The following is a 14,822-nucleotide window of genomic DNA, read 5'->3' as shown; positions in this document are numbered from 1 at the left end:
TGAATATATCTGCGCACACGGCGCACGGGCCCAGGGACTTGCATGTCGTTGTAATTTTTCCAACACAACACTGCAGAAGATGGATGCGGAGCTGCTACTATTGAGGGCGGAATGGGGGTAGAAGATAGTCAAGGTAAGCAAGAAAACGGTTTTCCCCATGGGGCCACTCCCCCCAAATGCAACTGGACAGGTAAATTTTGCACAATTTTATATAATAGTGAGGAGCAAAACAGGTGAAGGAGTAGAAATTTACCAGCTATGTCGTCAGATTGGAGCAGGATCTGCAAACCAAAGCTCAGAATCCACAGCAAGTAAATGGGGGTAGAAGGTGAGGTAGAAGCTTCCCATGCATGACGGAACGCCACCTCATGCTCTAGCTACATCCTTAACTTAGTATCTTGGAAAGGTCCTTCCGTACATCGACCCAGACACAGACTCTGGGGAAAGGCCGCTTCATGAAAGAAATAAATCGCAGACCGCTGTAGTCTCCTTGAGAAGGGTGAAAGCTGTGGCCTATATCATCTGTGTGCATTGACTTAAATCTGCAGCACCAGCGGGCGCTCATAGAAAAAACATTTTTATGGTTCAACCATAAGCTGACAATCACGATATCGGTGCTATTCTGTTACGTGTAAGGGACTGCTCCCCAAAGAGGGGACATGGACAGGGACCAGCCTATGTATGAGAGCCAAATGCTGGCACGAGCCAGAGCATCACCAGATCCCGTTGCATTCCTGAACGCACGTTTTCATGTCCGGAATCTGCCAAAACCCAAGGTCGATCGGGAGAATCAGATGGATGCTGTGACTGGAGCAGGAGGGAAGCATGAGAAGGTGCCTTTGCCTGTCCAAAGCAACAGTCAGGGGCAAGTGTTGATGTTGTCTTGATAAGTCAGGTAATTAATTTGCTTGATCAACGGCTTGCAGTTCGGTTCCAGGTAGTCAAGCTTCCTGGTCGTGTGGCCAACCCACGCAGATTGCAGTTATGGGAGTCTCTGTCATCCAACAAGACCTTGTTTGACGTCTGTCTGAGGGCAAGTGATCGAGAGGTGCGCAAGGATTACAGCAATCATTTTCATCGCGGATGTGACCTCTTATCTCCCTGGACCACCAGACAAGCTCATCATATCTCAAGATGTGCTCAACCTTCTGCACAAGCAATACACCTATATTTATATATGACTCCCCAGAATGTGCTTTCGTCTGTCACAGGTGGACTGCAACTCGCTGCTGCTGGCAGAGGAGAGCGTATTCTTCACTGCCAAGTTCTCAAACCCGGACTTTGGGGGATCCTCGAGGCTGGTGGAGCTGCAGGACGTGGATGGAGATACGCTGGAGACTGTGGTGGCAGCGCTGCTCACTGCCACCATCAAGCTGGACCGGGACAACATCGAGCGCTTCCTGCACTGCGCTGACATGCTCCAGGCAAGTCCAGCCCTCAACAGAACTGACCATACTCCTTGTGACCCAGCTCACGCCCCCTCAAGCTGCAGCACAGCACCATCCCCGTGCATGACCTCTCAGAGCCTCATATGATGGTCATGCTCAGGAACGAGTGCTGTATTGGATGCTTGGCAGGTAAATACAAATTATGACCGAAACTCTCGCCGAGATTCATCTTGTTCCACGCACGATATAGAGCGGCAGTGGACGTGTCTGAGGAGAACACAAATTTTTGACCCTAATCTCTTCTACAGAAAGTTCACTTCACATCATGCGTTACCCCAACGGCTGTGAATGTGCTCGCACAAATATCAACAGTCAGAGTGAGGGGCTGCATGTGGGTGGGGGTGCAGCTGTCGGCGGTGAAGGACGCGTGCTGCCTGTACATGAGCGACTGCCTGGACGAGGACAGCGCCGCAGCCACGCTATCATTGGCGGCCAAGTACTCCTGCGACGGCCTGCAGGCGCACACGCAGCAGTACATCGTGGCCAAGTTCCACTCCATGCGGCCTGATGCGCTGAAGGAGTGCACGCGCGCCGTCCTGTGGGACCTCATCTCCCGCGACGACCTCTCCCTCCACAGCGAGCTGCAGGTCCGGCTGCCTCCACCCACGCCATGCCTTCTGCTCCTTCCTGACTGCTCAAGCATGTTTCAGCAGTTCATGTTTCTATGTGCATCAATTCACTAGATTGTGTATTGTCAAGTGAGGTATGGTTCTTTGCAGCAGCATGTTGTATCATTGATGTTTCCTGAGCTGACAAGGACTGGCAGGAACCGTGCTCAGCCCGCGCCATCTCTTGTGCACGCATCGTGAAAATGATTGCACAAGGAGGGGTATGATGAGGAGAAATTTCATGTTGGGGCGCCGGCGTGCAGGTTCTGACGGCGATCACGGTGTGGTGCAATCACAACGGGGCGGAGGCGTTCATGCAGCTGCTGCCTGCGGTGCGCGTAGAAAACCTGAGCGCTTACGAGCTGCAGATCATGTCCCAGCACGGCATGGTCCTGGAACACCCCGCCGCTGTGGAGCAGTTGCAGGCAGCTCTTGCCGCCAGCCACTCGCCCGATAGCCCACCACGGGGTCTGACCCCCGGCCCCAGGTGCCTTTCTATTGTCATTCTTAAGATAAATTTATTGCCAGAGGCGAGGTGGGTATGCAGACACGCTGCATGTAACGGCTCCCAAAGTCCTGCCCCTTGCTGGAATTGCCAGAACAAGCAAGGCCCGATGACCGTGGGCATCGTGCTCATTATTTGTACCGCATTCCGCCAGCCGGGGCCTTTCTGTAATGCCCTGAAGTCAGGCATCGGCGCAAGCTGCTCGTTGTCTACATTCCTGCCCGAGAGTCACTTTTGTCGCAGGACTCTTAGGCCTTCTAGGATTACGAAGTTGAGACAAGTCAATTAGAAGTGCTCTGATCCTGGTTAAATTCTGTCCGACAAGGTCTTTCTGTCAATACCACCATTTGCTAGGGCTCTTGCTAGGAGAGGGGGTGGGCGTTGCATGTATGGATACTGGAAATATTGTGACGGGGGTGTCTGTGGGGCCACAGGAAGATGCGCAGCGTGGTCACAACGACGCCCTCCTGCAGCCGCGAGGCCGCATTTGTTCGGGAGCGCCGGCCGCCGCTGTGCCTCGGCGCTGGCCGGCTGGTAGCGAGGGTGAGCACATCTTTGCACATCCCTCCTAGGAACAACAGTCCCATGGGGCGTGCCAGCCAGAACAGCCTCACATTGCTTGTCCTTCGGCATGATTTTGCGAAGACTACTTTTAGCCTGCTGGGATTTGTTGCGAGGCATGGAGCTCAGAAGATAATTGCGCAGGCCTTCAGCTATGCTGGGTGCATTGTGGGCAAAAAGTGCGGGGTCTGTGGCAAAGAAGAGGGTGGCAGTGAGACTCAGAGCGTTACTGCGAGCTCTGGGTGTGGTCTGATGAGGGGGTGTGCTGGCGGCAGGGGATAGAGGGACCGCTGGAGCGGTACAGGGAGGCGCAGCGCGCGAGGATTTGCGACCTTCCAATGCGGGTGGAAGCGGGGCCCGAGGCAGCCCTGGTGAGCACATCGTGAGAGTAAATTCTACTCTACAGAGCTTCGAAGATTTTCTATACAGTTGCGCGGTGCTGACAAGCGCTGATGTCAGGATCTGCTGGGACTTCATGTGGTCTGCAGGGGATGCGTGGTTGTGGGAGTCTCTGGGAGGTCATACTGCCTCTCAGGGGATGGGTGATGTCAATATTACTTTGGACGGCAATGGTGAATGAGTAGTAATCAGTGACGTGGTCATGCATGATTCTAGGTACTATCCGAGGATGAGGCCGAGGAGGCGGCTGGGGGGCAGGGCCGGCGCATGGTGCGGCGGCGAGTGGCCTTCCGGCGCTAGCAGGCAACTCCTCGAGATTGAACTTCAGGTTCACAACCGTAACTGTAGCCTACAATTACACTGATTGTGCAAACATATCCACTCTGATCATGAACTAGGATCCAGCTTGTTGGTTGCTCCTGGCTGGCTGCTGAGACGACCAGCTGCTGTATCAGACAACGTTTGACATACGCACTGCATGGTTTGTTGCTTTGTTACCGGGTGGGCAGCAGAGGGCGGACCCGCATTAGCAGTGGGCGCGTAGATAGTGATGGTTGGACAGTTCATGAAAGAGCTGAGCATGGGATTGTTGTGGAAAACCTGAATGAACGGACTTGGTGCTCAATTGAGGTCAATTTCACCTGCCCACTGTGCCTGGCAGGCTGTATATAACTTATACCACTGACTTTGCAGTACGGTTTACTGTTGAAGTAGGATTGCACATCGCCAAAGCGGTCATTTGTGTTTCAAAATGGTTTCTGTGTAGGAAATGTATCCAGTGAATTGTGGGCAGCACATTACGTGCTCAGAAACTTGCCAAACCTAAGGCTCACCCGACTCCCACACACTTCCAAAGTTGAAAATAAAACAAGCTCGCAAGTGCGCTATCGGCATGTGCTCTGGCACGCCACTTCGCTGAGATTTCGAGCACACACACACACTGGGTGAGTACGAACCAGAGACAAAATTTGCTAAACCAATTGCAGTATCTTACACCAAAAATACATCCACCGGCAGAAGCCAGAAAATTGCTGAGCACCATATTCTGCACAAGGTCTGTGATGACACCTGCAGGGTTGGCACGCATATATATACATTTTCCTAAAAAGTACAGCCATCTTCTAAATGGCAGACACCAGGTATACATGTGTGATAGACACTAGCTAAAAAATGAAGCTCTGGAATTCAGTCACAAGAGCAAGTGCTGTCCTGGCTGAAGGACAATCAGCATGAAAAGTGTGAGGTTTTCACGACTCTTCTGCCAACTCGTCTGCAGACTCGCTGCACTTCTCCAGCTCGGCATCGAGCTTGCCAGACAGCCACAGGTAGAACATCCTGAAGTCTGAGCACAGGCTCCAAAGGGGATACTTGAAGGAGGCTGGCTTGTTCTTCTCCACGAAGAAATGCCCCACCCAGGCTGGTCCGTACCCTGCACGCGTTGGGCAATTTCTCCTTATGAATGTAATATCTGTAAACTCTACAAAGCTTCAAAGAATGCTCATTCTATGCTGGTGGCCATTGGCCACTAGGGTTATTGTGAGACAAATGCCCACTTGGGCAGACTTCTTAAAAGTAGGAAATTTTAATTCCTGCAACAAATCCATGTAGAGGGTCACCTGCAAGTGGGATTGCCGCCAAAAGGCGGGCGTCCTTCTTCACAGCAGCTCCGCAGAGTGCGGCCAATGCCAGGCCACTGCCCAGGTAATGCAACTGCCTGGTGTCGCTCTTGCTGTGCTCTTTGAGGTAGAGAGGCCAGAACTCATCATATGTCTTCAGGCGGTCCTTTCCGTTGATCCCCATTTCTATGCTAGATCAGAACACTTTGGACTCCGAATTATATAAGCTTCTCAAGAGATCAAGTAGGGAGAAAGAAATGATGCTCCCCTCTCCTGGATCAATCATGAATAACTACCAAGAACCAACCAAATGCCACCTGGACATGACACATGGGCAGAGTCAGAGAGCGGGGGGACCTTGGCCCTGGAAGCTCCCAGAACTCGCGCATTCAGACAAAGGATTCCTCTGAAAGGAAAGGAACATCTGCGTGCGTTGAACCTGAGGAGAATATAGTAAACATGGATTTCGTCGATCGCTTCACAAGCGGCTCGGCAGCACAGCGCTTCTCTCCGGACACCCTGTTCAAGTTCACTGACCTGTGAGACTTCTTCCTGTGGCTCTTTCGCCTGGTGGCTCTAGCGATTTGCGCAGTATTTTCTCTTGTTGATAGACTACCAGAATAGGCAATTAGGTGCCTGAGCTGGGTTGCTTATGCCGTAAACTGTTCTCTTGTTGCAATCTTATGCCTTGTAGCCCACAAGCTTTGCATCCTACTGAGGCAGGAGACGTATGCCTGGCCTGCAGGACCGTACCTGTTCAGAAGCACCTTGAGAAGGTCTATCTGACCCTGTCAGCTGCTCTGCTGATCGCGGCTGTTGGCACGTATGTGAACATCCTGACAGGGCTGGGAGGGTTTGTGGCTGCCATCGGTTTCGTCGTTTGCGCCACATGGCTGACAATGACCGAGCCTAACGCCTACAATCTGAACAAGCGGTGAGTCTTGTGATGATCACCTCCTTGTTGCTCTGGTCACTTGCTGGATCACCGTGTTTGGTCAACCAATCTCTCTGCAGGACCTGAACTAGTCATGGGCCATTGGCCTTGTAGGTATGCTCTGCTGGCCGGCGCAGCCTTCAGCCAGGGCTTGACTCTTGGGCCCCTGATCAGCATGGTCTTGGCAGTGCACCCCGGCATCCTCTTCACAGCTTTCTTGGCCACGGCTGCATCCTTTGCCTGCTTCTCAGGTGCGGAGCCCTATCCTCACATAACTTCCGCACCCCAGCTCAGCAAGCAATACAAGCAACAATTGTAAAGTCAATTTGTCTGTGTTTCTCTGGCAGCTGGAGTCCTGCCCAAGGCTGAGGCGTGCATGAGTTCCTTGAGCATGTCATACACCTCGCATTAGCAGATAAATTTCTGAACATGCTTGCCTGGAATGCCTGATGCTTGGTGGGAGCTGCTGGGGCACGTCTGTGATTGAGACAGGCAAATTTAGAAATGGCTTCCTGCTGACGTCAAGCATGCGCAAAATTTGGATCTGACAACCATGCACATGGTGGCTCATGTCGAGGCTGAGAGGCATGCGTGTGAGCGCAGGCGCTGCGATGCTGTCGCGCCGGCGCAGCTGGCTGTACCTGTCAGGCACGCTCTCCAGCGCCATGTCCATCATGCTGGTCATGCGCCTGGCCACCTGGATGTTTGGCGGCCGCGCGCTGGCCTTCCAACTGGAGCTCTACGGGGGCCTGGCCGTCTTCCTGGGCTACATCCTGCTCGACACCCAGGTGAGGCCAGCCCACTGACCCATGCAGAAGGGGGTGCTTTTGATATCCATCGGCTCATTTTCCATGTGGCTCATCAGGGCTCATGATTGAGCACACCTGGATGCTGCAGCACTTATGTGCTTGCACAGCCATTCAAGGCAATGCATGGCCTCTGTACCCAGGGCGCAGTGGGCCGCGACTCCCTCTTAACCTGATATTATGGAGGTAGGATTAGCTGTATTGGAAAGGTGGGCGGCTGCTGAGTAATGGTGTGCTGTGCAGGTGATCATTGAGAAGGCGTACCAGGGCAACAAGGACCACATCCGCGGCGCGCTGGACTTGTTTGTGGACTTCATGGCCATCTTTGTGAGCCTCCCTCCTCCTTGCCAACATGCCATTCAGCAGAACAACATACGCTCCTTTGAAAGTCTTAGGGATTGCCCAGACAGTGTCACCAGGAGGACGTCCTCGTGTGCAGTCCCCTGGGACCTGTTGCACTGACTTGTCAATGCTCGTTCAGAGAATGAGGAGTGCAGACATCAAAGCGAGCACCACAGACAAGGATCTGGACTGTCGCGAGTGAATGCCATGCAACGACGAGACACAGTAATTATTTGTAATGTGTGTGCTATTTTGCAGGTGCGCCTGCTGGTTATCCTGATGCAGAACGCTGAGAAGAAGGAGGAACGCCGCGAGCGCAAGCGCCGCTAGTCATCCTTTGTCGTCTCAAGCTAGCGATGACGGAGCCCGGTTGGTTACCAGCTGATGGGATGGATGGCTCCGGGGGATATCTTGTGCGCTTGAGCGGAAGGAGTCCTGTGTGACAGCCCCCGAGTTTGGTTTCGTACATGAGAGCATGTGAGGTGTTGTTTTTGTATCCTTAGTGCTCTGTCTTTGACAGATGCAAGGCAAGTCATCTGTACCTCCAAATGTATATTCTGAATTGAACTGAGTTCAAAGCTGGGACTCGCGTGATCATTTGCCTGTCCAGCCAAGTGGGTTTTCCAAAGTGTTTATGTAAGGATTGTACCTGCAATTGAGCTGAAGGCATGTGATGGGGAGAGTACATGCATGCATGCTTCGTATGTATACACTGTGCAATGTGCTGTGTTGACTCGTCAGCAATGCTGTTGCATATAAACATGAGGGGTTGGATGCATTGATGCAGTCGCAGCAGGATCCAGAGGCTGACGGACTTGCAGCATTTTCTTACATGACCTGATGCACAGCCTTCAAGGTTCTGCACAGTGACATCAGATGCAAGTTGAATTGTGCACGGCTGCTTTCCAGCAGCACGGCAGCATGTGGCTCTAACAATATGTACCCAACAATGTTTCTGTTCAGATCAGCTGCCAAACACTTGAATACCATCGAGCCTATGTACAATCGAATGCCAGACAATAGCACTCTGTTCAGGGTTCTACCTTGCTGGAAGGACTCAGTGCCTTGTTACTAACTTAGTAAGCAGTGCTGCATTGCAGAAATCAGGACTGATCGCAATTTTGCGCAGCGACAAAAGCCACAATAAATCAGCAGTAATAATAGCAGAGCACATCAGATATTCCTCACCAGAACCTAAAGCTTTTGAGAGCTACTAGAACTTCTCAAGGGGGCTCTCAAACGCTCCTGGTGTCTACCAGCAAGACATACTGTGGTGTCTCAGGCCTGTGCATTTGCTGGCATCACTTCCTGTCGTCCACAGGACGACCCCCTTGGGAATGATCTCTCACAGAACAATGTGAAATGCAAGGTGATATGTATTGTGTATCAGACGCTTCACATGACATACTCACACAACTGTTTCTTGGCACACTGCATGGTTGATGCTTCGTGTGCTCTTGCAGCTCAATCCTGCAGCAGGCGCCGGCCCACAGCCACTCCAGTGGTGACTACTGGGGCACCGGAAACAGCAGGGGTGGTGCCAGCAACTGCAGGGGGTGTTTGGGCCTTCTTCACGATGGGGAATTGCTTCTTCACCAAGGGGAACTTGGGAATCACAAACTTCTTCTTCTCTGCACACAGCCAATACACAAGAAGTAATGAGCCACTCATGCAGTACACTAATATGTGCAGGTTCTACAACTGACCAGCACTTGAGTGTTTGCCAGTGGGATGAGAAGCAAGGCAAGCTGTTGCTGTACTAGGACGACTGAGGGCACCGTGTGTCACATTGGGGTAGCAGCATGTTGCAAAGCTCCCACGTTCGAAGGATGCATAGTTACCTGCAATAATGGGCAGAAGAAGGCCTTGTAGCCTGCGGTTCACTGGGAAGGACTCACGCTCCACGGGTGAAAAGTCCTTCAGCTCGGCATCCGCCCCTGTGAACCAGCGTACAATGGTCATTATCCCAGCTCGAACAACTCACGATTCAACAACAACTTTTCAACCTGTTATAGCAGGCGGTTATTCATGCAGCAGCACCGAAGGCCGCCTCCCGATCGGGATCAGCTTCCACGATGTCAGACCATCAATGAACCTTGTTCAAGTGATCGCCCACCATTTTTCAACGAACAATGTCACCCTAAGCTTACAACACGATTGTCATGTATGGCGCGCTCTCCTCAAGTCCTGCCATACTCTTCGAGACTGGTGCAAACCTGCAGCTCCGAGGCCGACTGCCAGCAGCGCAAAGACGGCGAGGAGACTGGCGCTCCGCATTGTGCTTTCTCCAAGTGAAAGTTGCTAGCTTAGATTCTAATAACTCCAGTGGTTATGAAGATTTCCTGCTTGGAGTGCAGACGACACAACCCCACAAAATACCAAAGTGTGACTGTCCTAGAAGGAACTGCTTTCAGTACCTTTCATGCATGAACCGTGCTTAACATAATATCTGGCCGCGTGTCTCATTTTATATGTCGTCCAAGGCCACGAGGACCACATGCACGACTTTGTCCAAGGATTGACTTGAACCAATCTAGGCAGTCTCCAAAGTTTGACCGTTCGACGTAGATACGGCTTGGATGCAGGTGACTTAGCAGGACCCACGCTCACAGAACGAACAATATTCCATATTACCGTAGCAGCAATTGTCGGAGATTAAGTGATAAGCTGGACCAGAGAGACGCAGTGCAGTCGTGACTTAGCACCGACTCGTCAAACTCTCATGCATTCCGAGAACACATGGCTTTCTGTCATCGCCCTTTTGCATACATAACGAAACGCAAAGAATTTCGTTTGGATGCACGGGGCTCGCATAGCAGAAGTGCAGCCGTGCACGCTTCCAAATTTGCCTGGATACAGAGGCTTCATACTCGAGGTGAATAAGACCGTAAAACTCTAGACGTTTTTTTGTTCTTTCTTTGACCTGATCTTGATCAGTTGCCTGAGGCAGTGCTCTGTGCAGCAAACGTCAATGCCAAGGCAGGCACTGTGAAGGGGAGGAAGCAACATCGAGTCGGCAGCACCTTAGCACACTCATACAAAACGGCAATCTCACATTGGCCCTGACTGATCTGCAGCTTTCCCTTCTGTTTGCAGGAGCACCAGCGGCCGCTGCCTCAGCTATTCAGGATCTGCAATGGTATATCCATAGTGCTTGACCAGGTGCAGCAAGTCCCTTCCCCACTGTCACTGCCACGCAATATAGGCAATATAGGCAATATAGTTCATCCAATCAGCCCTAGGCGGCTGGAGTGATGTAATCTTCCTTCCTTCCTAGGCACCCCATTAAATTAACTACAGACCATCTGGGAGGTACGCTGCCTATCTTTGAGTCAGGCGTACGGATCAGCCTTATAGAGATAGAGATTGTCAGGGGAAGTGCTGATGTTCTTGTACAGGTGGCACCGGCAATCCCACAGGGACCTCCTGCGTCGGAACGAGCGTTGAGAGAAATACCTCCTACCAATATTCAAGAGGCCCAGGATACCGCTCAAAATCATGTGCAGACAGTGCAGCTGCCGGCCTGGCTCACATTTGATCGCCAGGTGAGAGCGAAATCAGATCAGCATTCCTTCGTCTCGTGCTGATCAGCTGCCCGTTGTATCTCTTCCAGTCCATAGTAAAGAGTCTCCAAGATTCCTCACGCGTGCCACAGAATATTGCCAGTTCTCAAATGCACAGACTGTTCCTCTGGCTACTGGAATCTTGCTGCCAAGGCAAGCTTCCTTAATGTGCTGGTGGCTGCGGTCGTGCTACTGACACTCTGTCCATGCTCAAGGATTATAACAGCACTTGTGGTCAACATTCAGGCTTCTGGTGCATCGCAGGTGTTGCGATTCTTTGCATACGTGAAGGAGCCCCTGTTGGAGGTTGCTCCGGAGGCGTACAGGGTGCGCCACTGCATCATGCTGCACCACTTGGAGGATGCCACGCTGGCGATCAATGAGCCGCGCCAGCCTGGCAGCAGCTTCCCTTGTGGGCCAGTCCTCAAGCGCCACAAGTGCGGAAGCGACTGCCACACAGTGCTTAACACACAAGTGTTACTGTGCAGCGCTGCACCTACATGCCTAGGGTTGTTTGCTGACATGGCAGATTGCCCCTGCCAAAGGCATCCTGCTCTTCCTCAGCCCATTTGTGAAACGGACGGGAAACAGGCTTGAAACGTCACTTTGAGAGAGGAACTTTCCGATGACTGATACTCAGGGCAGCAGTGTGAATGCTCATGCAGGTCGGATGTTCCTTTGGAAAGCCTCAGAGTGGGCTCGAGTGTCACGCTGTTCTCGAGGACGTACCACATCATTGCAGCAGATGCATTCACCAGAAGGTTGATCTATGTGCCTTGAACAAGACATGCATGACGAGAGGCCTCAAGATCAGGATGTTTGAGTACCGGTCTAAGTCTGCATGTGCTGAAGCAATGATGTCAGCTCTCTGGCATGTGCACATCAATGCTACGTTGCAGCCTCTTGCAGGCCCCACAGATGTGGCTGCATCACGCTGCATGTACACACTTTGGCCTCTGACTTGTTCTGGGTCTCCGGCCTGTGATTATAACACCAAATAAAAAAATGATGTTGCCTGTTCAGGTTTATGGAAGCACAGCGAACACCGTTGGATGCAGACATACCTGCGCCAGAGGACCCCCAGGAGCAGAGAGAGAGGGAACGCCGCGCTGCGGGCCTTAAGACCGCAGCTCAGCGGCCGCAGCCCGTAATGGACACCTTTGACGCTCTGCAGTTCTTCAAGAACGACCGGAAGGCACGCGCGCAGCAGAACACATGCCTGTCTTGTCATCAGATTCTGTGCATGTGCCTTCCTCGTAGCTTAGACCTGCCCAGCTTGACTCTTGGTCCTTTCTTCATGGCATGAAGGTCATGCAGCTTGTGTGTGTGTCTGCCCTTCGGGCACCAGCCCTTGCAACAAGATCCACGGGGTGTGCGACATTTAATCCGCAGGGCATCCATGATAAGAATTACATGCAACTGAAAGTATTACTTGGAGGTCGAGCTGGTGCCTCAGGGTCCAGCACAGGGAGTTAAGTTTACCAACCCCTACGACTTAGGTCTAAGATGGCGTTACTGGCGCAGGTGCTACGCTTCCAGTGCTACTGGGACGACAGGCTGGCGCTGTACGGGGACATGCGCATGTTGCGATTGTACTACTACTTGTCAGATGACACTGTTCACCTGGTGGAGGTTTTGCGGCCCAACTGCGGCCGAGACCCATTCCCCCACATGCTCCGCCGCATGCGCCTGCCCAAGCACCCGGAGCCCGTGGGTGTGGCGCTGTCACTTGGCTCTTTCAAAATGAAGAGATACAGACATATACGGCAAGTGAGAGGCATTTGATTCTGAATATTAATTCAAAGTTTAAAGTTTAAACATGCTTGGGCATGCAGCCCGGGTAACAAAATATCGGCCGTCAGCGGTCTCCAACTGGATCCAAAAGGCTTTGAAGGGTGAACAAGGGAGAAAATATTCCTGTACATCGAGAGATTGCAGCGCAATGAAACTTGTTGCCTCTGCTGTATTGATATGCTGAGAATGCTGTCATGCGCAAGCTGGTGATGACAGGGGTGATCACAGGTGTACATGCGCAGGTGCACGGCCATTGTCGGAAGGCTTGCGCATCACACCACCGGAAGCATACTACCGATGGCAGGAGCTGCGCATTGGCGGTCAGATTGAGGTGAGCTCTCACGGCAGCGCTCATTCTGCTCGGCTGTACTGTCCTCTCGCGGTATGATGCTCTCATGCTAGACTTGGCTGAATTTATGGAAAGATAGGAAGGCTGGTCAAAATGTATGCGTGTGTTTGACAGGTTTTTGGACGCAAGGTGATGATCTATGACTGCGATGCCTTCACAAGGCAGTGGATAAAGGAGCACTTGCAGCTGCCTGATGCTGCCTTGAAGCCCATGCCGGTAAGCCAGACATGCAGATTATGGCCTGCTTGCTCACACTATGTCGAGACTCGAAAATGTACCGAAATGAGGCCGCTGTTATCTTCTATGGGATCTATTCTAAAGGGATTGCTGTGCAGGTCCCCAGCGTACAGCATAAAATGTATTCCAGAGAAGTGCCGTCAGATGCTCTTGGTAAGGCTCTTTCCAGATGCACTGTCGAAATATCCTAGGCATGCAAGAAGACAAATATAGAAGAGAGCGTGCAGGGTTTGCAGATGTGCCCTGGGCCAGTGAGCACTTAGTCCATCACCACGAAGACATAGTCAGCCTGAGAGTAGCATATGCATGCATGAACAGTTTTGTCATATAAAGAATTTTGCAGGGATAGGATCGGACGAGGATTCCCTCCAGAATGTGCTGCGGCTGCAGCCCAAGCCACCAAGAAAGGACTTCAACAAATTTGTGGGGAATGATGGCAAGGTGCTGCGGTTCAGTGCTGTGCTGAACCCCAGGCCCGGCAGCAGCCCTGCAGATGCTGCCATTGACCTGGAGCGCAGGTAGCCTCACGTCCTCTGCCTTGATTCTGCAAAGTCCAAGGCTGTCACAAAGCCAGGCGTATCCATGAGATGTCCATATGTCCATGGTTCCATGCAGAGTCGTTTCGATACTGCCCAGTACTTATAATACACAGGACGACTGTTCAATATGGCATGCAATCTGACTATCATGGTCCTCTTGTGCTGCATATTAGATTTAAATCTGTCCTGGTGAAATTCTTTCATTACACAGGCCCTCTGACAAGAATTGCAATGGCGCTGTGCAGTTTTGTGGTGTCCTTCTTCCTGGCAGACAATGCTCTCCTCATCTTTGAGCGCGCCCAACCGAACAGCGGCTGGGTAGGGGGCAAATATTTGGAGCGGCGCCAAATTAGGAACCCGGCAGCTTCCTCTTTCTATGGCCCGCAGGACATGCGCGTTGGCGCCAAAGTCCATGCTGCCGGCAGGTCAGTCCTATTTCGAATTCATGTTCAATTTCTGCCGTTGCACATCCTTTCAGGCGAGATGGCCCTTGTCACGAAAGCTCATTATGACAGAACATGAATGTGTGTTTGCAGGACATTCAGTCTGACAGCGGCAGATGAGTACACCCGCAAGTACCTCGAGTCAACGATAGCAAACCGGGACAGGACATCTTCCTGAAGCAAGTGTTCGATGAACAGCAAATATATTTGTGAACTGCGCCATGCTGAGGAAGTTGATAAGCAAATATCTGAATTTTCTGCACCCACTGTGTCATTGGACAATTCCTGGCCAAGTGCTGGCTCTTCGCTGTCGATGGGAAGCTGCTGCCTTTGTAATCGAGTGACTCAGCACTCCAATCGGCCCAAACATGAAGCAAAACACCAGTGAGTGGGCTGTGAGCACTCCCTCTCTGAGCCCGTCCAGCCACACTTCCCTGCAAGCAGAAATGGCTCCACTGGCATTGGACAATATTGTGCTGCCGCTGCTGTGTTTATTCTATTGTGTACAGTCACACAAACACCTTAAATCGACGGTGTAAAGTCAATCAGGAGTCAGTCATGGCTGCTTGCCTGGCTTGATAGAGGTCCAGCAGCAAGAGATGCAGCCATGCCAAAACAGTGATGTTGGCTGACTGAAACATGGCTCCCACTTTTAATACCTGCATTGCTGCTCCAGTA

The 14,822-nt window shown here is 51.9% G+C and overlaps 5 protein-coding genes across 5 annotated transcripts; 3 read left to right on the top strand and 2 right to left on the bottom strand.

Moving 5' to 3' along the window:
- The first annotated feature begins 639 nt into the window (after window positions 1-639).
- On the top strand, window positions 640-4,273 carry COCSUDRAFT_67529 (hypothetical protein). The gene is made up of 9 exons (XM_005644687.1): window positions 640-833; window positions 938-1,048; window positions 1,212-1,428; window positions 1,549-1,577; window positions 1,796-2,035; window positions 2,320-2,543; window positions 2,996-3,104; window positions 3,398-3,493; window positions 3,738-4,273. Exons 1-9 carry the CDS (start codon window positions 660-662, stop codon window positions 3,819-3,821), a joined length of 1,284 nt encoding a protein of 427 aa, XP_005644744.1. The 5' UTR covers window positions 640-659; the 3' UTR covers window positions 3,822-4,273.
- Window positions 4,274-4,494: 221 nt separating this feature from the next.
- On the bottom strand, window positions 4,495-5,378 carry COCSUDRAFT_48641 (hypothetical protein). The gene is made up of 2 exons (XM_005644686.1): window positions 5,138-5,378; window positions 4,495-4,950 (listed from the first exon to the last, which is right to left on the bottom strand). Exons 1-2 carry the CDS (start codon window positions 5,319-5,321, stop codon window positions 4,769-4,771), a joined length of 366 nt encoding a protein of 121 aa, XP_005644743.1. The 5' UTR covers window positions 5,322-5,378; the 3' UTR covers window positions 4,495-4,768.
- Window positions 5,379-5,543: 165 nt separating this feature from the next.
- COCSUDRAFT_30799 (Bax inhibitor-1 like-protein) lies at window positions 5,544-7,874 on the top strand. Its single transcript, XM_005644685.1, has 6 exons — window positions 5,544-5,676; window positions 5,883-6,071; window positions 6,186-6,322; window positions 6,675-6,859; window positions 7,121-7,204; window positions 7,478-7,874. The coding sequence occupies exons 1-6, from the start codon at window positions 5,597-5,599 to the stop codon at window positions 7,547-7,549; spliced, it is 747 nt and encodes a 248-aa protein (XP_005644742.1). The 5' UTR covers window positions 5,544-5,596; the 3' UTR covers window positions 7,550-7,874.
- Window positions 7,875-8,683: 809 nt separating this feature from the next.
- COCSUDRAFT_57919 (hypothetical protein) lies at window positions 8,684-9,496 on the bottom strand (the record flags this gene model as incomplete). Its single annotated transcript, XM_005644684.1, has 3 exons — window positions 8,684-8,850; window positions 9,061-9,156; window positions 9,436-9,496. 3 exons carry the CDS (start codon window positions 9,494-9,496, stop codon window positions 8,684-8,686), a joined length of 324 nt encoding a protein of 107 aa, XP_005644741.1.
- Window positions 9,497-9,798: 302 nt separating this feature from the next.
- Window positions 9,799-14,578, top strand: COCSUDRAFT_67526 (hypothetical protein; the record flags this gene model as incomplete). The annotated part of the gene is made up of 11 exons (XM_005644683.1): window positions 9,799-9,804; window positions 10,316-10,381; window positions 10,618-10,764; window positions 11,047-11,219; window positions 11,806-11,929; window positions 12,307-12,496; window positions 12,819-12,907; window positions 13,040-13,141; window positions 13,553-13,680; window positions 13,947-14,126; window positions 14,238-14,578. 11 exons carry the CDS (start codon window positions 9,799-9,801, stop codon window positions 14,320-14,322), a joined length of 1,290 nt encoding a protein of 429 aa, XP_005644740.1. The 3' UTR covers window positions 14,323-14,578.
- Window positions 14,579-14,822: the final 244 nt, after the last annotated feature.

Source organism: Coccomyxa subellipsoidea (assembly GCF_000258705.1).
Source record: "Coccomyxa subellipsoidea C-169, whole genome shotgun sequence".
Taxonomy (NCBI): Eukaryota; Viridiplantae; Chlorophyta; class Trebouxiophyceae; family Coccomyxaceae; genus Coccomyxa; species Coccomyxa subellipsoidea.
The sequence above is the reverse complement of the archived record's forward strand: the minus strand, read 5'-3'. Positions and strand labels throughout refer to the sequence as shown.